Genomic DNA, 18,114 nt, shown 5'->3' with positions numbered 1-18,114 from the left:
CGGCCCGGGAAGGGAGCTCTGGTGAAACGCCACCCGTTGACTGACCTCCGTGTCCACATGAAGCACACCTATCCCTGGCAGCACCAGCCTCGCCCACTCTTGAATCACCTACTGCTAGTTCCCCACACCTGGCCAGCCCAGAGAGTGATCAGATGAGGTCATTAGCCTCCCCAGAAAGGGGAGGGTGACAGGTTGGCAATGACTTCAAAGTTCCCTGGCCTCACCTGGCAATGCCACGGATACAAACCCATTTTCAGGGGGGCTCTTCAGCTCTGAGACACTGAGTGGAACGCAAGTAACCCTAGGAGGACCCATCTCAGTCCCTTGCCACTTGCACCTGCGTGGCCAGACTGCAGACACGCCCCTAGGAGGGAAACCCAGTACACATGGGGACGCCGTCATTCACACCTGCTCCCCAACAAGAGCCTCAACCAGCAACCAGGAAATAAGTTTTACCAAACCTCCAGACAGGCGCAGATCAGCTAAGGGCTCAGGTAAGGTAGGGATGAATGGCAGATGCTCAAGCAGAAATGGTGTCCTGTTGCACCTTGGGATTCAAAGACGAGGCCAACGTTTTGAAAAATATAAAATTTTAATAAAGGCTACATCTCTTAATTACAATAATTATTGTACCAAGTAATTTTCCTTAAATGAACTCTTTATAATGCATAATTTACAGTATAAGTAGAACAAAATGCCATGACAAAAGTCATTGAGTACAAGACTTGTAATAAAAAGGCATAAAATATATTTATACATAAACCCCTTTCAAAAATTAAGGGAAGCTTGAGCCCTCAATATAGGGCGACACACAGGGGGTCCCGTGCAGGTACAGGTACTGTACTGATTCAGAGTCAAGCACTAGAGATAGTGGATTAATACTCTTTTGCCGTACACTATATACAGACGTATGGTACAGGTGACAAGGGCGGACCATGTACACATTAACTTAACACAAACCCCAACACGGTCAAGTGTTGGAGGAGAGGTGCTGCTAGGTCTCCCTGCATCTGGATGGGCAGGGTGGCAGCAGGGGTGGCGAGAGTTTCCTGAATGGCTGTGGTCCAAAGACTAATTGAAAAAAATCAGAACTGTCACTTCAATACAAGCACAGCTTGAACCACATGGCCGGGATCCCAGCAGCCCCAGCCACGGGACCCAGGGCTGAGAGAGGCTACAAGATGTGGGGCCTCGGTCCCAGGGTGACTCTGGGGCCCCAACAAGGCACCCCCTCCTCCACGATGGAGCAGCCCATCCAACGTGACCACCCCAAAAAGGCGATGTCGACACACAGCCAACCCTGAAGACCTTTATGACAAAGCAGCACAGCGGTAAAAAAATGCACCAATTTCTGCATGTGTCAATGGTAGGGCACCATTAAAAAAAAAAAAAAAAAAAAAAGATGTCCATCCTCCCCGGGAGAAAGGCGGTGCAAGGTGCAATTCCCACTTCGCTAAGAAACCATCCGTGCACTCCTAGCTCCGCTCCTAAGTGCAGACAGAACGACTGAACTTCCCCTCTCCCTTCCGTGTTTAAAGCAGCATATCCATAAACTGGGGCTGGGGGCAATCAACTGTTCAATAAATATCAGTAAGGACTCCTGTTCAGGTAAGCTACACACAGCTTCGCTCAGTTTATGGATTTCAGACCCCTAGGAAGTCATCTATTATGTATGGCAGGCTCTCCAACACAGTCAGCATCTTCAACAGCCACGAGTGGTCATGTTTTTAATAAATAGTTCAGGCTTTTCTTATCTCAGTACCCAGCTCATGAATAATGAAAATCAACCTCCCCGCCTCCCGAAGGCCCAGTGGCCAATGCTTCCCCAGAGTTAGTCTTCTTCATTGGTTTAATTTTCCTTCAAAATGTCGTGTGGCTGTTGCTTAGGTCCAAGACAGGGCATGCGGGCCCCAGCTCCACGCTTTGCCAGAGGTTCAATCGATCCTCTCCACTTTGCCCAGAATCCTGCCCTCGTACATGGGGAGCACCGTCTCGTCGTCCCAGACCTCCTCAAACACTGCTCCACAGGCGAACTCATCACTTGCTTTTTTGAAGTAATACCTTAAAAAGAAAACAGGAAAAGTTTGTTGAGACTGCACCTTCCCGAGGGAGAGCCGAGCTGTGCACCGGCGACAGCAGGTAGGCTGGCCAGTTGCTCTCCTCCTCTGATTAAGGGGCAGGTGGGGCGTCTGGCCAAAGGGATCAAACACACGGGGGAGGCTGTCCCCCTCCGGCCCGCCCAGGCCTCTCCCACCAGCGCCTCAGAGGCTGCCAAGGCCCACATGACGTGGGAAGCAGAGCTGCTGCTTTCTCCCGTTTTGGGGGAGGGAGAGAATGGGAAGGGCAAATGCGGGGGGGGGGGGGTTATCTGCAGTGGCAACCAGGCTCGGGGGAGGGTGTCTTTCTGACAGAACTGGACTCAGTTCCAGTTCGGCCAGCCTAGCAAAGAGCCTGCACCCACAGGCATCGGCAGAAGGCAGGCTTACTGAAGCTGCTCGCCCTTCCCACCTCCTGGGCCCAGGGGCAATGGTCCCTGGCATAGCCATGCAGAAGGCTGGCCAGCTCTGGACCTGTCCCAGTGTCCAGAACAGAGCACTGGCCCCCCAACACCCTCCCACTGGTCTCCATGTTCCTGCGTCCTCTCCCCTGCTCCCCCTCAAGTCAAAGAGCAGAGGCCCTTCTCTGAGCACCCCCAGGCCTTTCTCCTAAAGCTGTGTAACTGTACAAACCTCGGCCAGGCCCTGTAGAGGAGATCAGTAAGGGCCTCTCGGTTCCCTGTTCCCAGCAAGGGGGACCCCCTCAGGCGGTTCAATTCACCCAGCCCATAAAGGCTGCTTGCAGAGGGAAGGTCACAGTCCCCTGGGAGCAGGGGCAGCCTCTCAGGGTTACGGCTGGGTTTTGTTTGTTTGTTTTGCCTTTTCTCAAAACAAACAAAAAATCAACTGCTTTGTTAAGAGCTAAACTTCTTCCTGTCTAATGAGGGTGAGCCAAAGGCTTTCTTAGGAGATAGGGTGAAGTCCAAGGGAACAGCTGGGTCCAGTCAGCGCCTCTGTTCCAGCGCTCTGGCCAGGGGGAAATGCTTCACGTCCAGGGAGCAGGTCAGTATTCTTGGGGAAGCTTTCAGAGGAGACGGTTAGAAAATGTGGAGGACCTCTATGGCGGGGACAGCAGAAAGTCACTCTTTCCCCTAGGCACCCATCCCAGTCCCTCAGGCAGCTCAGCCCTAACCCCTCCAGGCTCACCAACCTGGGCTCTCAGCACCTCTGGGCAAGCTTGCAGCGACCTTTTACACTACAACCTCCTCCAGAGAGAGGCAAGGCTCCCCCGCCACCCGGGACTTCAAACGCGCTGCACTGCCCTCATTTTCTCCAAGAAACAGGCCTTTCCACTGCAACATGCTTTATGTGGCAAACTCTGCTTTCTTCTGACATCTGGCACCAATAGCGTCTGGCACGTCTGGAAGGACTGTTTGCTTTTTGAACCCCTGCCACGTTGAGATTACTCAACAGCCCAGGTCCCCACTCCACAGCCCCAACCTCGCTGGGCCTTTTTATTGAGGGGGGTGGGGGTGCAAATTGAGATGTTGGGGCCCACACAGCACTGGGGGTAAGGCCTGGCACTCCACCCCCAACCCCACCAGGAGGGCACTGAATCCAGCCCAGGCCCTGCAGAGATAAAGCAGCTAGGAGGACCTTCCCACAGCCTGATCCAATCAGGAAGGAATCTGAGAGTTGACCATTTGTGCAAGTCTTTGTGCATTAAAGGGGAGGCCAGGGCTTCAAAGCCAGGCTTATTAAATGTGCCTTAGGAAAAAAAATCAGAGCCAGATGTGGCCGGAGTGGCTGACTGCACCTTCCTTGCAAGGCTTGCTCCGTGCTCTGTGGCTCCTCTCCCCTGAAGGTCACCTGCAGCTCCCCTCAAAGTCCAGCCGAGTCAAAGCCGAGATCAAAATGAATCCCTGGAGGAGCACACTTGTGTAATTAGTTTCACCTGTGTCTCCTCAAGATTAAAAGAAGCAGCAGCCAGGCCTGTTCCCTGGTCCCTTTGATAACTTTTCAGAATTGTCTCTTCCCAGGTATTAAAGGGAAAGATCTAGGTTCGGCTACACGCCCTGCTGGTCAGTCACCTGCAGGGTCTCAGCCCAACCTCCATCCCCTCCCTCTCCAAAGGAATTACTCTTGGAGTACTCTGGAGGGGAGGATGGCTGGACCCTGTCCAGGAGCCAAGGACCTCCCCGCCACCCCAACGCCACCCCTACAGGTTGCTAAGCCCTTCATCCCCTGGGTCTGGAGGCAGGATGTGCATGGATGCCTGCTATGACCCTGCACAGGGCACACAACTGAGGAGGTGGCACTCCTTCCTGGGTGCAGATGCACTGAGTGAGCACCTTCCCAGTGCCTCTGGGGTCCTAGACACAACTGAAGCAGAGCCCAGCTGTATTCTCTTGGGAAAAAGACCATGGACAAAGGGCAGAGAGCTCTGCAGAATCTGCTCTCATTAAGAGGAGACAAGTGAGAGATGGCCCAGGGTTGGCCCCCACTCTCCTCAGCTCCCAAACCCTCTCAAGGGCCCAGAAAATTCAGTGTGGCCTTCCCCAGGGCACTTCGACTCTGCAGATGAGGAAAGGAGGCCAGAAGTTAGGTTCCCATCCAGGGCCCAGCAGGAAGGGTGGCCAGCCCTGTTCACCTGTGCCCACCCACACCCCCATTCCTTCCTCAATGACCTGCGGACTCTTCCTCCCATGGTCTTGGCCCTTCTCTTGAGCTTCTGATGTGGAGACCTCTCTAACCTAAGCCACAAGGAGGGGTGCTTTCAGGTTCTCCTTCGCAATCACTCTGCCCCACACCCGCAAGGTCCCTCATGTCAGGCGGAGCCTCCACCCCAGGGACAAGCCCCGGCTCTCCTGAGGAGGCAAACTGCTGCCCTTTTCTCCCCAGTCCGTTCACTTGGAGGAAAAAGCCCAGTCAGGTCCCCAGAGAACCCCAAGCAGCCTCCCTCTTTTGGCTACTGCTACCACTGGGGGCGCGTGTGTGTGTGTGTGTGTGTGTGTGTGTGTGTGTGTGTGAGAGAGAGAGAGAGAGAGAGAGAGAGAGAGAGAGAGAGAGAAGGAACCAAAAAGCCAGCACCCCTGGAAGGGCCTCCCTCTGAGCCGGTCCCTCCAGCCCCGCCCAGGCCTGCCCAGGCCAGGGCAGCTGCTCCAGCCTCTGGCTCTGGGTTCTGAGCAAACAAACTCTAGAGCAAAAAAAGCCACAGGACTCTTACCTATAATTTCCCTTCTTGCTGAGCTGCTCTTTAAAGTGGCCCAGGGTCAAGCTCTGAGCCTTCAGCATCCTCCTGTACGGGATTTCTTCTCCACAGAAAAAGTAAGTAACAACCAACTCACTGGCCTGGAGCGCGTGGACTCCTGCCAGTTTCTTTGGCTCTTTGTGACTGAAAATAAGACGAAGTGCAGAAAGTTTAGCATCTCAAAACAGACACACATTTAAAGACACGCCATGCATACCGAGGCAGGACAGGGTGTCCTGACACTGAGGCCGGAGCGCAAGGCCCTCCTGTCAGAGGTGGCCGCCTCTGGTGGACACACAGCCCAGAAACACATGATCTGCACAGAGCATGCAGGGAAGGAGGTTTAATGTCCAGCTGTAAAATTGGTATCATCTTCCTCAATGCCACATGGAGGGACTCCATGCAGGTTAGTGCAAATGGGGGGTTTGCCAATGAAGGCAAGAGAGAGGAGAAAGAACCGGGGCTACTAGGCTCCTCCCCATTAGGGAATGCTGGGAGGTGAACCTCCAGAGGTGGCTTCCACCTGAAGCCCACCTAGCGTTCTGACAGATAAAACACAACTAAGGTAGCCCATTCATTTCAGCAATCCCAGTTATCCCAAAGTTTTGTAATTTTAAAAGTAACAACAACAACAACAACAACAATAATGATACTGATAATAGGCTGCTGGTGCCAGACAGCTGGTAGCCGTAAGGCCAACCAATTACAACAATGGGTGGGTCCAGGAAGATGACTTATTCAGGACTTCAAATGCCCACTGCTCAGGATGAAGAAGTCTAAGAAATAAAACTTTAGACCGTTTTAAATGCCCATCCTATAATTAAACTGAGCCAGACTTCTCATTCTACTCTTATTGAAAAGGATCATGGCTCAATTTTGGAGAAGACCACATAAAACAAAAAGATGCTCTTGTCAGTTATCTGCAATAGTAGAGAACCTCCCTCCTGCTCAGGGGTGACACGAGATGCTTCTCATACCACTAACTTACAAGTTCAATGGGACAACTTTGCTTCTACCCATGTGCTAAGGGCTTCAGGTCCTAGCTGTTCATTCCTATGAGCCCCAGAAAACCTGTGTTGTGATGCAGTTCTTAGTACTGACATGTTTTCCGGGATCCTCACTGAGTACAACATTGACATTTACTGTTGCTCATCACTGGTGTTAAAATCAAGATGATTTTATATGCTGAAAAGAGTTTTACAAAAAAGTACCAGCCGGACATGGTAGTGGTACACACCTGTAAACCCATGACTTGAGAGGCTGAGGCAGGAAGATTCCAAGTTTGAGGTCAGCCTCAGTAACTTAGCGAGGCCCTAAGCAACTTAATGAGACCCTGTCTCAAAAAGTAAAAAGGGCTGGGGATATCGCTCAGTGGTTAAGCACCCCTGGGTTCAATCCCCAGTACAAAAAAAAAAAAAAAGTAATTCCAGATAACAAGTACCCGGAAATGAAAGCCACTCAGCACATCTCAGTAATGCTGGGTAAAGACACTCACTCTTCTGGAGCCAGGCTTGGGTTGGAGAAGGGCATGGCTCCTGCCTGACCAGTGGCCAAGTGGTTCCTGTCTCTCTGCTGACTGGCCACACAGCACCTAAGGACACAGCCAGGGCAAAGGCATTATGAGATGCACAGCTGTCCCCAGGGCAATTGAAAACAGAGAGAAAATTACTCTCCTTGGCCTCCTGAAGAAACATGTGCCCAACCTCCATCCCTGTGAGACCCAACCAGGGCCCTATGTTAACAGGGGCTACAGGAGGCCTGCAATGTCTCTCAGAACAGCCATCCTGAACCCCAGGGAGCCCAGGACAGGACTAGTCATGGCTACTTACACATTCATCTAACCCACCTTAATGATCAGGAGACCTTCATAAGGAGTGGGATTTGTAAGGATATGCTGAAACTCACCCTCCCGCCCCCAGGTGTGACTTGCCCAGCAAACAGATCCTGCTCTAACTGGCAGAATGATCATAGCTAAACCAGCAATTTTTAGAGGGTAGAAAGGAGGCTCTTACTCAGCCCCAAGCAATCTCTCCCCCCACAGGAGGGCCCTCCCTTCAGCAACAGGCCACGTCTCCACCTCAAAACCCAACCCCTGCCTCAACCTCCAAGGCCCCTTGCACTCACCTCTGCTTTGGGGGCTTCGACACCTCTGCCAGCCTGCGGCAGGCCTCCTCTAGCTGTGCCAGGGTGTTGGGTGGTGTCAGGGGAGGCATTGCAGGGTCCTGGGTAAAGGGATGGGGGCGGGGAGCTGGCCGGGGGTGCCCGCTGCCACCCCACAGATGGTGCCGGTTGACTCGTTCACCTGAGGACCCACGGGCAGACTCCGGTGGGTAGGCCTTTTTTGTGCTTTGGGCACTAAGCAAGGAATAAGAGAAAGAAAGAAAAAAGAAAGAGAAATTAGGTTAGAAAAACTGGAAAATGTGACTTCAACAGAGACTTGTGTATTCTGCTGAGAGAGGGAGAAGAAGAAAATAACTCTACCATAACACCAACACGGGTCATTGCCAAAACATGACATTTTTGTGGTCTGCCCAGTCCAATGTCTAATATTAAGAGGGCAGGAGCAAACAGTCACATTTGTTTTCCCCACTTCAAAAATAGCCATCCCCACAATACCTCCGCACGCAGGCGGCTGCCCGTGTTTACCTATGGGGCTTGGGCTTGCCCTGCCGCTCACTCTCCAGCATCCACTGCCAGACATCCTGCGACCTGTCTCCTTCCTCCCCAGGAAGCTGCAAGGCCCCAGCTCCTCCAGGGGCCCCTCCTTCTCTGGAGGGCAGGGCCAGGCCCGGCTCCGTGCCTTTCCCGGTTCCGGTTCGTTTGGGCAAGGTACTGCCTCTGCTGCCACTGTGGGGAACCAAGAGCCACACTCAACCCAGCCAGCCAGTTAAGTCTCCAGGACTCTGCACCAGGCAGTCAGCAGATAGAGTACGAGGAGGAAAGACCGCCCATGCACCTGCCACCTGCCACCCTGCAGCCGCCTCTGCCCACCTCCCAGAAGCCAAGTGCCCAGGACCTTGGACTCCACCTCCTACCCGTCCAGTGCCTGGGCTGACAGGGAAGCTCCACCCAGGACATGCTGGACTCCTGACACTCACCCAAACTGCTCCCCGGGGATGGGCTCTGGGGCCTTGGGGTGGCTCTTGCATTTTGCATAGCAGTAATACTCGGTGCCCCCAGGGCAGAAGCAGCGCACCCTCTGTGTGGCCTCTGCCTCGATCTCCTCCTTGGTCTTGGGGATGGCATGGTGATGGATGTAGTGGTGGTGGACGTGCTTCGTCGTCTGTTTGGTTGTGAAGCCCTTGCTGCCGACCAGTGGGCAAGCAGCTATGGGGGGCAGCTTGCCCCCGGGCGGGAGGAGGGAGTGGTACTGCTGGTGGTGGTGGTGGTGGTGGTGGAGATCCGGGGAGCGGGAGCGCGGGCTGTAGCGGCCCAGGCCGGGTGACTGGCACCCAGGGGTCTTGAGGACTCTAGACAGGTGGTCATCCAGAATCGTCTGTGGGTCTTCCTCGTAGCTGCCAGAGGGCAGGAGGGACAGGGGGTGCTGGGCAGGCGCCCCCTCCCGCGAGCTCAGCGCCTGCTCGGACCCCTCCTTCTCTTCGTCCTGGAAGGGGAGGCAGCAGAGGGGAGGTGACCCAGGTGGCAGGTGGGGCCCCAGGCTCAGGTTCTCACCCACACGGGGTGCCACGCTTGCGCACACGGAGGGGCGCTACCTCGCGGATCTGCTGCAGCCTCTCCTCCAGGCTGTGGCGGCTCTCCAGCTCCAGCTTCAGCTTCTCCAGCCTCGAGATGAGCTCAGCCGCGAAGGCGGCAGGTTCCACGGGCGTCATCTCCTTGGGCAGGCGGTGGGTTCTCTAAGGAGGCGGGGGAAGGGACAGGCACGCTTAGCGGCCGGGAGGGCACTGGCGGCGGGCCCTGGCCGCAGCGGGGCCAGGGAAGCGCCTCGTCCCCACGTCTGGGTGGAGAGCGATTGGCGAGGCGGCCTGGGCTGCTCGGGATTTTTATGTGCGGGCGCCGCGGCCTCATGGAGAGCCATGGTCCCCACCAGCGTTTGCCTTGGGCAGGAGCAGTTGGTCGCACTCCGAGAGGCCCTGCTTGTTCTCTCTGTAGTACAACCAGCCCATCAGTAGCTACTCTGAAGTAGAAAATCTTCAAAGACTGTTGTCAAACATCAAAAAAAAAAAAAAAAAAAAAAAAAAAGCAGCCCTCTGAGGTGGGGAGGGGAGAGAAACCAACTCAAGGAATAAAAAGTAGAGGCTAAACAGAAAGGGAGTTGGAAATTAAAAAAGTAAGATTGGAAAGGAGGTGGGGGGGAGGAAGAGGGGAAAAAAGAGTCCAACGGCCCCAGATCAGAGAAGAAGTGGTAATTTATTTCCTGGCCGCACACTGCGCACCTTTGAGGTGGTGTTGTCTCCACACTGTCCTGGATCTCCCCGTTTTTCTCCTCCCCTCCTCCCTATCTCTTTGTACAGAAAATGAAGAAAGCTGCTGCAGGCGAGGAGCAGAACACTGCTGAGCTCGGCTGCCTGAAGCTGATCTATCAAGGGAAAAGGGAACATCTCCAAATCAAGTGCAGAATATAAAAAGGCACCGAGAACGCCTGCCAAAAGCAGCAAACAGAGAGGACCCCCACTGCCCAGCTTTCTGTCCTTTTTCTGTCATCTTGCTCCCCCCCACCTCTCCACTTGTTCTAACCCCTTCTTCCTCATCTCCCTCTTGCTCTGCCGGCTTCTTTGGGGTGGGGGAGCAGAATGCCAACTTGCAAAAAAAGGCCAGCATCTCCCCAGCTGAAGACACGGGCCTTGCCACGGTTGAAACCTGAAAGGCCCCCGGGTAGATGGCCATTCTCACCAAGGCGGGCTCCACGCAGCCCAGCCCCCATCAGAGTAAGGCCTGGTGGAAGAAGTCGATTTGCACACCCCAGGACAAAATTATCTAATTTACAAGCCTGGACAAGAGAACTTTCCATTGTTAACATACATGCCACCACCACCCCAGTCAGAAATATCTGTCATCCACATTACTGCATGGGCAAAAAGGGAATTCTGGAGCACACCCGCCCCCCACCCCAATTAATTAAGTGTTCTGATTTGAAGACAAAGTAAGCCTGCCCTTGTCTGTGACAAGTGTTCAGAGGAGAGCTGTGGTCTGCACTGACGCAACACAGGATTAGCACTGGATGTGTTAATTTCCTAAATACCACATAGCCAGACAGACCAACTGGACTCTGAAGCTGGCAGATACCTGCTATAAGCTGGGTGCTCTCTTCCCTTCCCTGAGGAAGGGTGTCCTTGCATCCTGGATCTCAGGACATTCTGAGAAGCATATCCCTGAAATGGGATGCTTAAGGGGTAGCTCTGGAGTTCAGGGGGCCATGTACCAACTACTTTCAGGGACATGTAAATAAAAGGAAGGTTCCAGAGAAATCCTTTACCCACTACCTTAATCATAGGAAGAAGTTGCTCATGGGACCCTCACCTCCAAACACTTCATTCCTTCAAATGTGTTTGGCAGAGACTCATCAGCAGGTACTAACCCAGCTTCTGAGGTTTGAAACAGGCCCAAGAGAACAGCTGTCCTCCAGGGCTTCAGAAGTTAGTAAGGGAAATGGCCAAATAGATAAATGGATCACTGAAATGACTGAGCCATTCATCAATGCAATAAGGAGTCCCAGGGACAGGGCTTTCCTTCCAAAGGAGCAGATTCCTCTAAACTCCCCATTCGTGCACTCTATCAAGTATTCACTGAGCACCTGCTATGTTTCAGGAAACCTTGTTGGTCTGAATACAGAGTGCACAAAACTCCCTGCCCTCAGCAGGCTTCCATTTGCGTGGGAATGCAAATGACTTCATCGTGCAGTCATCTCCTGGCATTGCTTAGTTTCTGGAAAGGAGCTAATCTGGTTTCTTTCTCATAGGGAACTTTCCCTTTTGCGATTCAGAAAATGTAAAGAAGATTCAAAACATAAGTCATCTTGAACCTCATCACTACATCACTGTCACCACACCCCACAGAACCATGTTCTGCCTCTCATCCTGCTCGTCCTCTCTCTCTTTCCCCTAGGGGACCTTAAGTACAGCTCTTCCTCTCCTGTACCTCCCTACCCCACTTCCCATCCTTTTCTTCAGGACTCGGCTCTGGAGAAAAGTGCACCTCCCCACCTCCCCCCTGAAATCTGTACTCACCGGGAAATGAGGTAGGGACACCTGGCCATTGGCCTTCACACTGCGATGCATTTCTCTCTGGAGCTGTTTCTTACTCCCCATACGGTAAGGAGGGATTCCATCTCTAAGGAAAAGAAACGGACACGATCCATTGGCTCACAGGGATCATGGCAGCACATGCGTGGACTCACACACGCTGTCCGGAGACCCCACCGGAGCACAGGGCCACACACTTCCAAGGAGAGCGCCACACACTGCCAGACCTGATCAGTGTCCCCACGGGGAAAGAGCCAAACCAAGTTGCCAAACCAACTCCAAATCCTGCCCATCAATCCTCACTGGGAATCTGGCCCCCTCACAGATGCAGAAGCATCAACTTGAAAGGAGCTTAGGACGTTCATTTTGCAGGCGGCTGTCTCAGAACTGGTGTGTCCTCCAGCCAACCCAATACAGAGCAAAGGCTTTCCTGTTTTCAGGTGCCCCAAACAGAAGATTCTCAGGCCCCTTTGGTTCTCCCCACAGCCTGTTATTATTCCAATTTAGGAAAACAGTGCATTACACATGGTGCTAGAGCAAAAGGTTGGAGGGATGGGAACCAAACCCACAGAGGATAACCCAGGCATTACAGAAGGTGTGCATAATCTCCAGCAGTCAACTTCTCAATCATTCCCAAAGTCCGTCTTTTTGATAAGTCACCCTATGATTTCCCTTGGCTCCAACACCCGCTCCATAAACAAACTGGGGCATAATTTGGGCAAGGAAGTCCTTCTTGAAAGGAGACCTTAGGGCAACCTGAAGGAATTATGGGCCCATATGTCCATCAATCTATTTAAAAACAAGAACAAAACATTAGCAAATGTAAGAATTTTTAAAAAGAAAGCCTCCACTCAAGGTAGCAGACACTAAACAATGACCCAGAGTTGCTATAATTCTTTTTAGAAAAGCATTTCATTTCATTCTTGAAAGCAGTAGAATGGTTAAGGAGTGACTCTGTGTGCCGCCTCCCCCCGATTTATGGGCCTCCCCGAGGCCACTTATTTACCAAGCTGCACGCTCAGGGGCTGGAGATGCTGAAGTCAGGTCCAGACCATCTCCCTCTCCCTGAGGCTCTGTTCATCATGCGGTGAAGGGAAGGAAGACATCCTTGGTGCATCAGCAGTGCTGACCATGAACCAGGCCTGAGAACACCAAGGGAGCACCAGGAGGAACTGGGTGACCTGTGGCCCCTTATCCTAAGAGACGCTCTTCCCCAAGTTGGCTGACCTAGGCCACAAACAGGGCCACTGAAGGAACAATGGAGAGTGCGCTAGAGCAACAGGCCAATCTAGGCGAGCCTCACCAGGGCTGGAGGGTGCACCAAGGGGATCACTGGGGGGTGGGGGGTGGCAAGAACTTCCAAGTGTGAGCCATGCTCCCCGCAGAAAGGGGAAAGGGCAGCAAGCAGAGAGAGAGCGCTGTGGCAGGGGCAAGCTGGCTGACCAGTGCCCATGAGAAGCAGGTCTCCCAGTCAGCCAGCTACTCACTGAGGCCTGCACTTGACCAGGCCCTTGAAGGGCTCTAAGTCCAGCACCTTACTGAGTCACCTGAAACTAATTTATTGTCTGCCAGACACAGGAGAAGACTGGACTCCCGTGAGCACACCTAGCTTGACCAGGAACCAACTCCCTCCCAAGGCAACTGACTGCAACCTCAGGCCATCAGCTCCCACAAACTGAGTTCCTACTGGGGGTCAGATGCTGGCTGAAACATCTGACAAATCATCGGACTTCCTTCTCACAAGAACCTTAATGAAGCCCGGCGCGGTGGCACACTCCTGTAATCCCAGGGCTCGGAAGGCTGAGGCAGGAGGCTCATGAGCTCAAAGCCAGCTTCAGCAAAAACGAAGCAACTCAGCGAGACCCTGTCTCTGAATAAAACAGAAAATAGGGCCGGGGATGTGGCTCAGTGGTTGAGTGCCCCTGAGTTCAATCCTCAGTACCAAAAGGAAAAAAAAAAAAAAAAAGAACCTTAATGAACACACATTCTACAGGTGAGCAGAAATAATAATTTGCCTGAAGTCATAGTCAGTAGCTGTTAGACCCAGGATCAAAATGAACCATTGCTGAACTCCAAAACAGGTGTCCATGACTCAGCAGCCCACCCTTAAGGCCATCATCATTCCGGATGCCACTCCCAGCCCACGAGAAGAGCAGAACCTCCAGAGGGTCTGAATGTAGTGGTGCCATTTCCTAAACCCCAAGGAGTCACTGGACATCCTGAAAGAAAAGAGAAAATTTGAGGAAGGTTCTAGAAGGTCCTCTCTACAACTTAATACTCCCTGGTCTGGGAATGTGGGTGGTGGAGGTGATCCCACCCATTACTCCTTCCCTTCACCGCATGATGAACAGAGCCCCAGGGAGAGGGAGATGGTCTGGACCTGACTTCAGCATCTCCAGCCCCTGAGCGTGCAGCTTGGTAAATAAGTGGCCTCGGGGAGGCCCATGCTGGTCTAATCCACTGGCACTGTCCAGGGCTGCAGGTGGTGTTCATGGCCCTCTCCTGACCAGCTCCCCACCTTCAGAGACCTAAGAGTGGATGGCTCTGTTCCAGTCCTCTTCACGACAATCTTGGGGGCAAGAATCAAGCAGCCCACAGACCCTACCACTGCACAAGTGACACAGGCTTCAACGGTCCTAGGATGGTCCTCCATCTGTCCCCTCTGAAACTCCTTTCAGGTCCATGAACAGTCTTTTCTCTGCTTTCCTTTTGGATGGAAACCCGTGGTAAAGCTTTATACCTCTTCTACTTTCTCCATGCAACGTGGGGGGGGGGGGGGAGAGAGAGAAGAGGAAGGTGGCAGGAGAAGCAGGTGACAGCCAGACTGAAGGCAAGAAGACCAAATGATTTCAAATGCACCCCGCCCCACTCCCCAAACACCCAGGGCAGGTGAAGGATCCAAATGTGTGAAAGGCAACTTGTGAACAGAGTAGACAGAGGAGATTTGAGCTTGGAAAGGTGCAAAGGAATTTACAGGCACCTTCAAGAAAATGTGGCTTTAACTCCCCCAGCCAAGAATCTTCTTCCCAAACAGTCCCTCATTCCAAGAGGGGGCCTCTCTCTCCTTTTATTCAAGCTCTAGAAGTGTATGATCAGTTTCCTGGCTGCTCAAAACTGTGGGCTGAAGAGTGCCAGCGCTCTGGTCCCTCTACAGTCTCCTTTAATTATAAACATTTTAGCTAATGAGCCCGCTGCCAGGCCCAGCTGTTTCTGGGGAGCACAGATTTTGAAGTGTGGACTCCACTTAGCTGCCATTTAAGCCAAGCCAATTAGCTAAGCCTTTTGACTCCGCTGTGCCCGACCTAACCTGAATGTCGTTTTTCCGGTGGCTTTGAAATAGCAGGCTCCTGCACACGCGCGTCCATGCGCATCTGCATTTGGCAGCCACTCTGAGGCAGCCTCCGATCACAGCCAACATCAAAAGCCTGGTTTGTAAGATAAGGTAATATTTGAAGTCCGCTTGGATGCATTCCCGGTGTCCAGAACAAACCCCCATAAATAAGATATAAGGGAATAAAGATAAATAAATAAACATAACAAATCACGTCGCCCTGTGTGGAATGGGAGGAAATCATCTTGTGCTGATTTGGGGGCACTCTGAGCAGAAGCAACCCACAGATGTGGCTGACCTTAGTGACAGGAGCAGCTCCACACAGAAAGAGGAGCCAGCCCTCCACGCCGTGGGCTCGGCTTCCTAGTCCTGCCACCTCTGCATGCCAGGCTCTACTTGGGTGGCACAGCGCCACTGCTTCTGATGTCCTCCCCCCCCGCCCCCCCCCCCCCCCCCCCCCCGTGCTCCATCTTCCTACGCCTGATGCCTGGGAGCGGCCCTGCACTCCTTCTGTCCCCAAGGCCCCACGGATTAGGGTTTAGGATTTTGCTGGAAGTCTGGCAGTTAACTTCCAAAAATATTTTAAAAAACAAAAAAACATTAGACCATCATTTCTTCCAAGAATACAGGTTCTGAGTGACAGGCTCATAAAACAGCCTTCTCAGAGGCCTATAATGGAGACTCAAATCCCCAGCCATCTTTAACAGGGCTTTTTACTTAGCGGGGAAAACAGAAGTCAGCAGCAGGCTCTGGAAGAAGGCAATGATTTCTTTCGAAGCCCCTGCCTGCTCTGCACATCCAGGCCTGGCGTGCGGCCCCACCAGTAACCAAGCCCAGGCCAGCCCGGCCCCACCGTCTACCCAGGCTGCCTGCAAAGGCCCCTGGGACTTAATTGGTTCTGTCGCAAATGAGACGATTGCTTCCCTGGGCTTGTGTCTAATGAACTCCAACCTTCTGGAGTCTATTGAAGGCTGCCTGTGACCCCCTCGGTCCCCCTCCCCAGCCCTGTCCCCTCCCAACTCCCAGCAGGGCAGCTGACCCCCCCTCACCAAGCCCCTCAGCCCCTGGCTGCCCACGCTGGCCATTGTGAGAGGAGAAACAGCCGGGGCTCTTTTCATGCTTTATGGGGCGCTCCTATTCACTTGCTCAGGAAATTTCAAAGGGGCCTGCTACCCTCTTATCCCCTCTAAGCTCCCCAGATGAACAATGGGCTGAAAGCGATTCAGTGCAGCTTTTCATCCCCACACACTTTATTTCTCGCTTGGCACTCTCATCTGCACGAGGCCCACAATTGGCAGAGCTCTGAAGAGGGGGTCTAATCCCAGTCCTGGGAATCCCGGTGACTGCCCGAGACAGGGCAGATCACACACACCCAGGGCCAGCAGGCCAGAAAGTGCCTCACATCGCACCAAGCTTTTAGTCCATGCCAAGTCTGTTCAGCAAAGAGTGGGGTGACCCCAAGCGACCCATCCCTGGCAGTCAATGGCAGCTTGAGACCTCAGGAACCTCTAAAGTGTTAGTAAGCCCCATCCAGTCGACTCTTGGTTCTGGAGACCCTTTGTCCCCCATCATAGGCAGCATGAGACAAATAACCCCAAGTATGGGCGATATCACACTCCACAGTTGCACTTACAGTTGGTCTACACACTTGGAATGACAGTGAGTCTAACAGTCCTCTCACTTGGTTGGGAGGAGGCTCTGAACCACCCATAGCTGCCAAAAAGATCAGAGCCAACACCATGAGCCCTCAGGTCTCTGGGCCTCACAGGTACTCTCTCTAGGCTGCCTGGTTTACTCACTATGGACCAAGACAGCTACACCCTGTGACACCCTGTTGTAACACCCAGAGATTCTGCCACTAGGAGCCCCAAGGTATGTGCTGTGCATGACAGAAAGCTGCTAGGTGATGGATTTCCCCATTTGTCTCTGAGCTCGTGTTCTTTACTGGCCTCCACACTATCTCCTGCTACCCAGGATCGGTGGCCTGCAAATCTTTCTGAGTCCTGAAAGTGGATTCCCCACACTTGAAGTCCACAAAGTGCTTCAGCTAATGCAGAAAGGGGTGAGAGCTTTTGTGTCACTTCTAAATGATAAACTGGAAGGCTGTAGGGAGAGCTTCCTCCTACTCCACCCAAACCTCTTTTTAAAAAAGCATTCTGATCACTAATGAAAAGAAGCCCAAAGTGACTTAAAGATCTCATGAACAACTAGTCACATCAACACGGCTCATGGCAGAAATGTTCATGCTCAGAGAAGACACAGGGGGCAAAGGGCAGGGATCGCTGTTCTGCTTTTGCAGAGTGGTCAAGGATGCAGCAGGATTTCCTACCTTGTCGTCAAGTCACCAGGACCTGCCTACCTTTCTGACTGGGTCTTGTGAGGATCAAACAGAAGCAAGTATGAGGACCACACCCGAGTTATCTCATCATGAACCCAAAATAACACCTCAGTGATGGGCACTGAAATGCAGCCAGAACCAGGAAGCAAGCCAAAAACAGTCTCTAAGAAATCTAAACAGAAGCCTCACAGTCTTAAGTAAGCTGCATTGGACTTAGAAGGCTCCCTCAAAGCCTTCATTCAGTTCCAACTTACTCTTATATTTTACACGTAGCACTCAGACTCCCACACAATCCACAAATTAATAAATGCGTAAGAGTAATACTTGGACAAGGACAGTAGGTAGAACGACAAGCACAAGGACAGTAGGTAGAACGACAAAGAGAAAAATGACCTAAAGGGGGATCAATACATGTAGGGGCAGGTGGCCCCACAGAACCCCACAGCCTATGAGGTGATGGTACAACACAGTATGAACACAGATCTTGATATTAATTTTTTGGATTATCAAGAAATAAACTATGGGCTGGGGATGTGGCTCAAGCGGTAGCGCGCTTGCCTGGCATGCGTGCGGCCCGGGTTCGATCCCCAGCACCACATACCAACAAAGATGTTGTGTCCACCGAGAACTAAAAAATAAATATTAAAAATTCTCTCTCTCTCTCTCCCCTCTCTCTCTCTCTCTTAAAAAAAAAAAGAAAGAAACTATGCCTTGTCTAATACTACTCAGTGAAGATAGATCAAATTGCATTGTGAGAAATATGTCCATCAAAGAATGATTTTTCTCAAGTATGGATACTCAAAGCGCTCAGTGAATATGGGACCCGAAACCTTTCATTCCTCCACAGCGGATGAACCACTGCTTGCTCTGTGTTCACTAGTGCCAAAATGCTGTTCTTTTATTAAAATGGAATTTTTTCACTTAGGGATCTCTCGTCTTTTACTAACAAGGGAGTTTGA

At 52.3% G+C, this 18,114-nt stretch overlaps 1 protein-coding gene across 6 annotated transcripts in view; it reads right to left on the bottom strand.

The window, feature by feature from the left end:
* Positions 1–583: 583 nt before the first annotated feature.
* Positions 584–18,114, bottom strand: part of AXIN2 (axin 2) — a 31,244-nt gene continuing 13,713 nt past the window's right edge. For 5 of the 6 annotated variants that reach the window (XM_081270913.1, XM_081270912.1, XM_081270915.1 and 2 more), the window contains exons 4-11: positions 11,472–11,574; positions 9,000–9,140; positions 8,385–8,890; positions 7,933–8,133; positions 7,411–7,641; positions 6,782–6,877; positions 5,263–5,430; positions 584–2,061 (exon numbers count right to left, since the gene is read on the bottom strand). In XM_081270913.1, coding sequence (XP_081127039.1) covers positions 1,935–2,061; positions 5,263–5,430; positions 6,782–6,877; positions 7,411–7,641; positions 7,933–8,133; positions 8,385–8,890; positions 9,000–9,140; positions 11,472–11,574 — 1,573 coding nt within the window. In that variant the 3' untranslated portion in view covers positions 584–1,934. The remainder of the gene's footprint in view (positions 2,062–5,262; positions 5,431–6,781; positions 6,878–7,410; positions 7,642–7,932; positions 8,134–8,384; positions 8,891–8,999; positions 9,141–11,471; positions 11,575–18,114) is intronic. The other variant, XM_081270917.1, reaches the window with a different exon arrangement.

The sequence above is a fragment of the Spermophilus citellus genome (assembly GCF_964194105.1).
Source record: "Spermophilus citellus genome assembly, chromosome: 17".
Classification (NCBI taxonomy): domain Eukaryota; kingdom Metazoa; phylum Chordata; class Mammalia; order Rodentia; family Sciuridae; genus Spermophilus; species Spermophilus citellus.
This window is presented reverse-complemented; position numbering and strand designations above follow the sequence as displayed.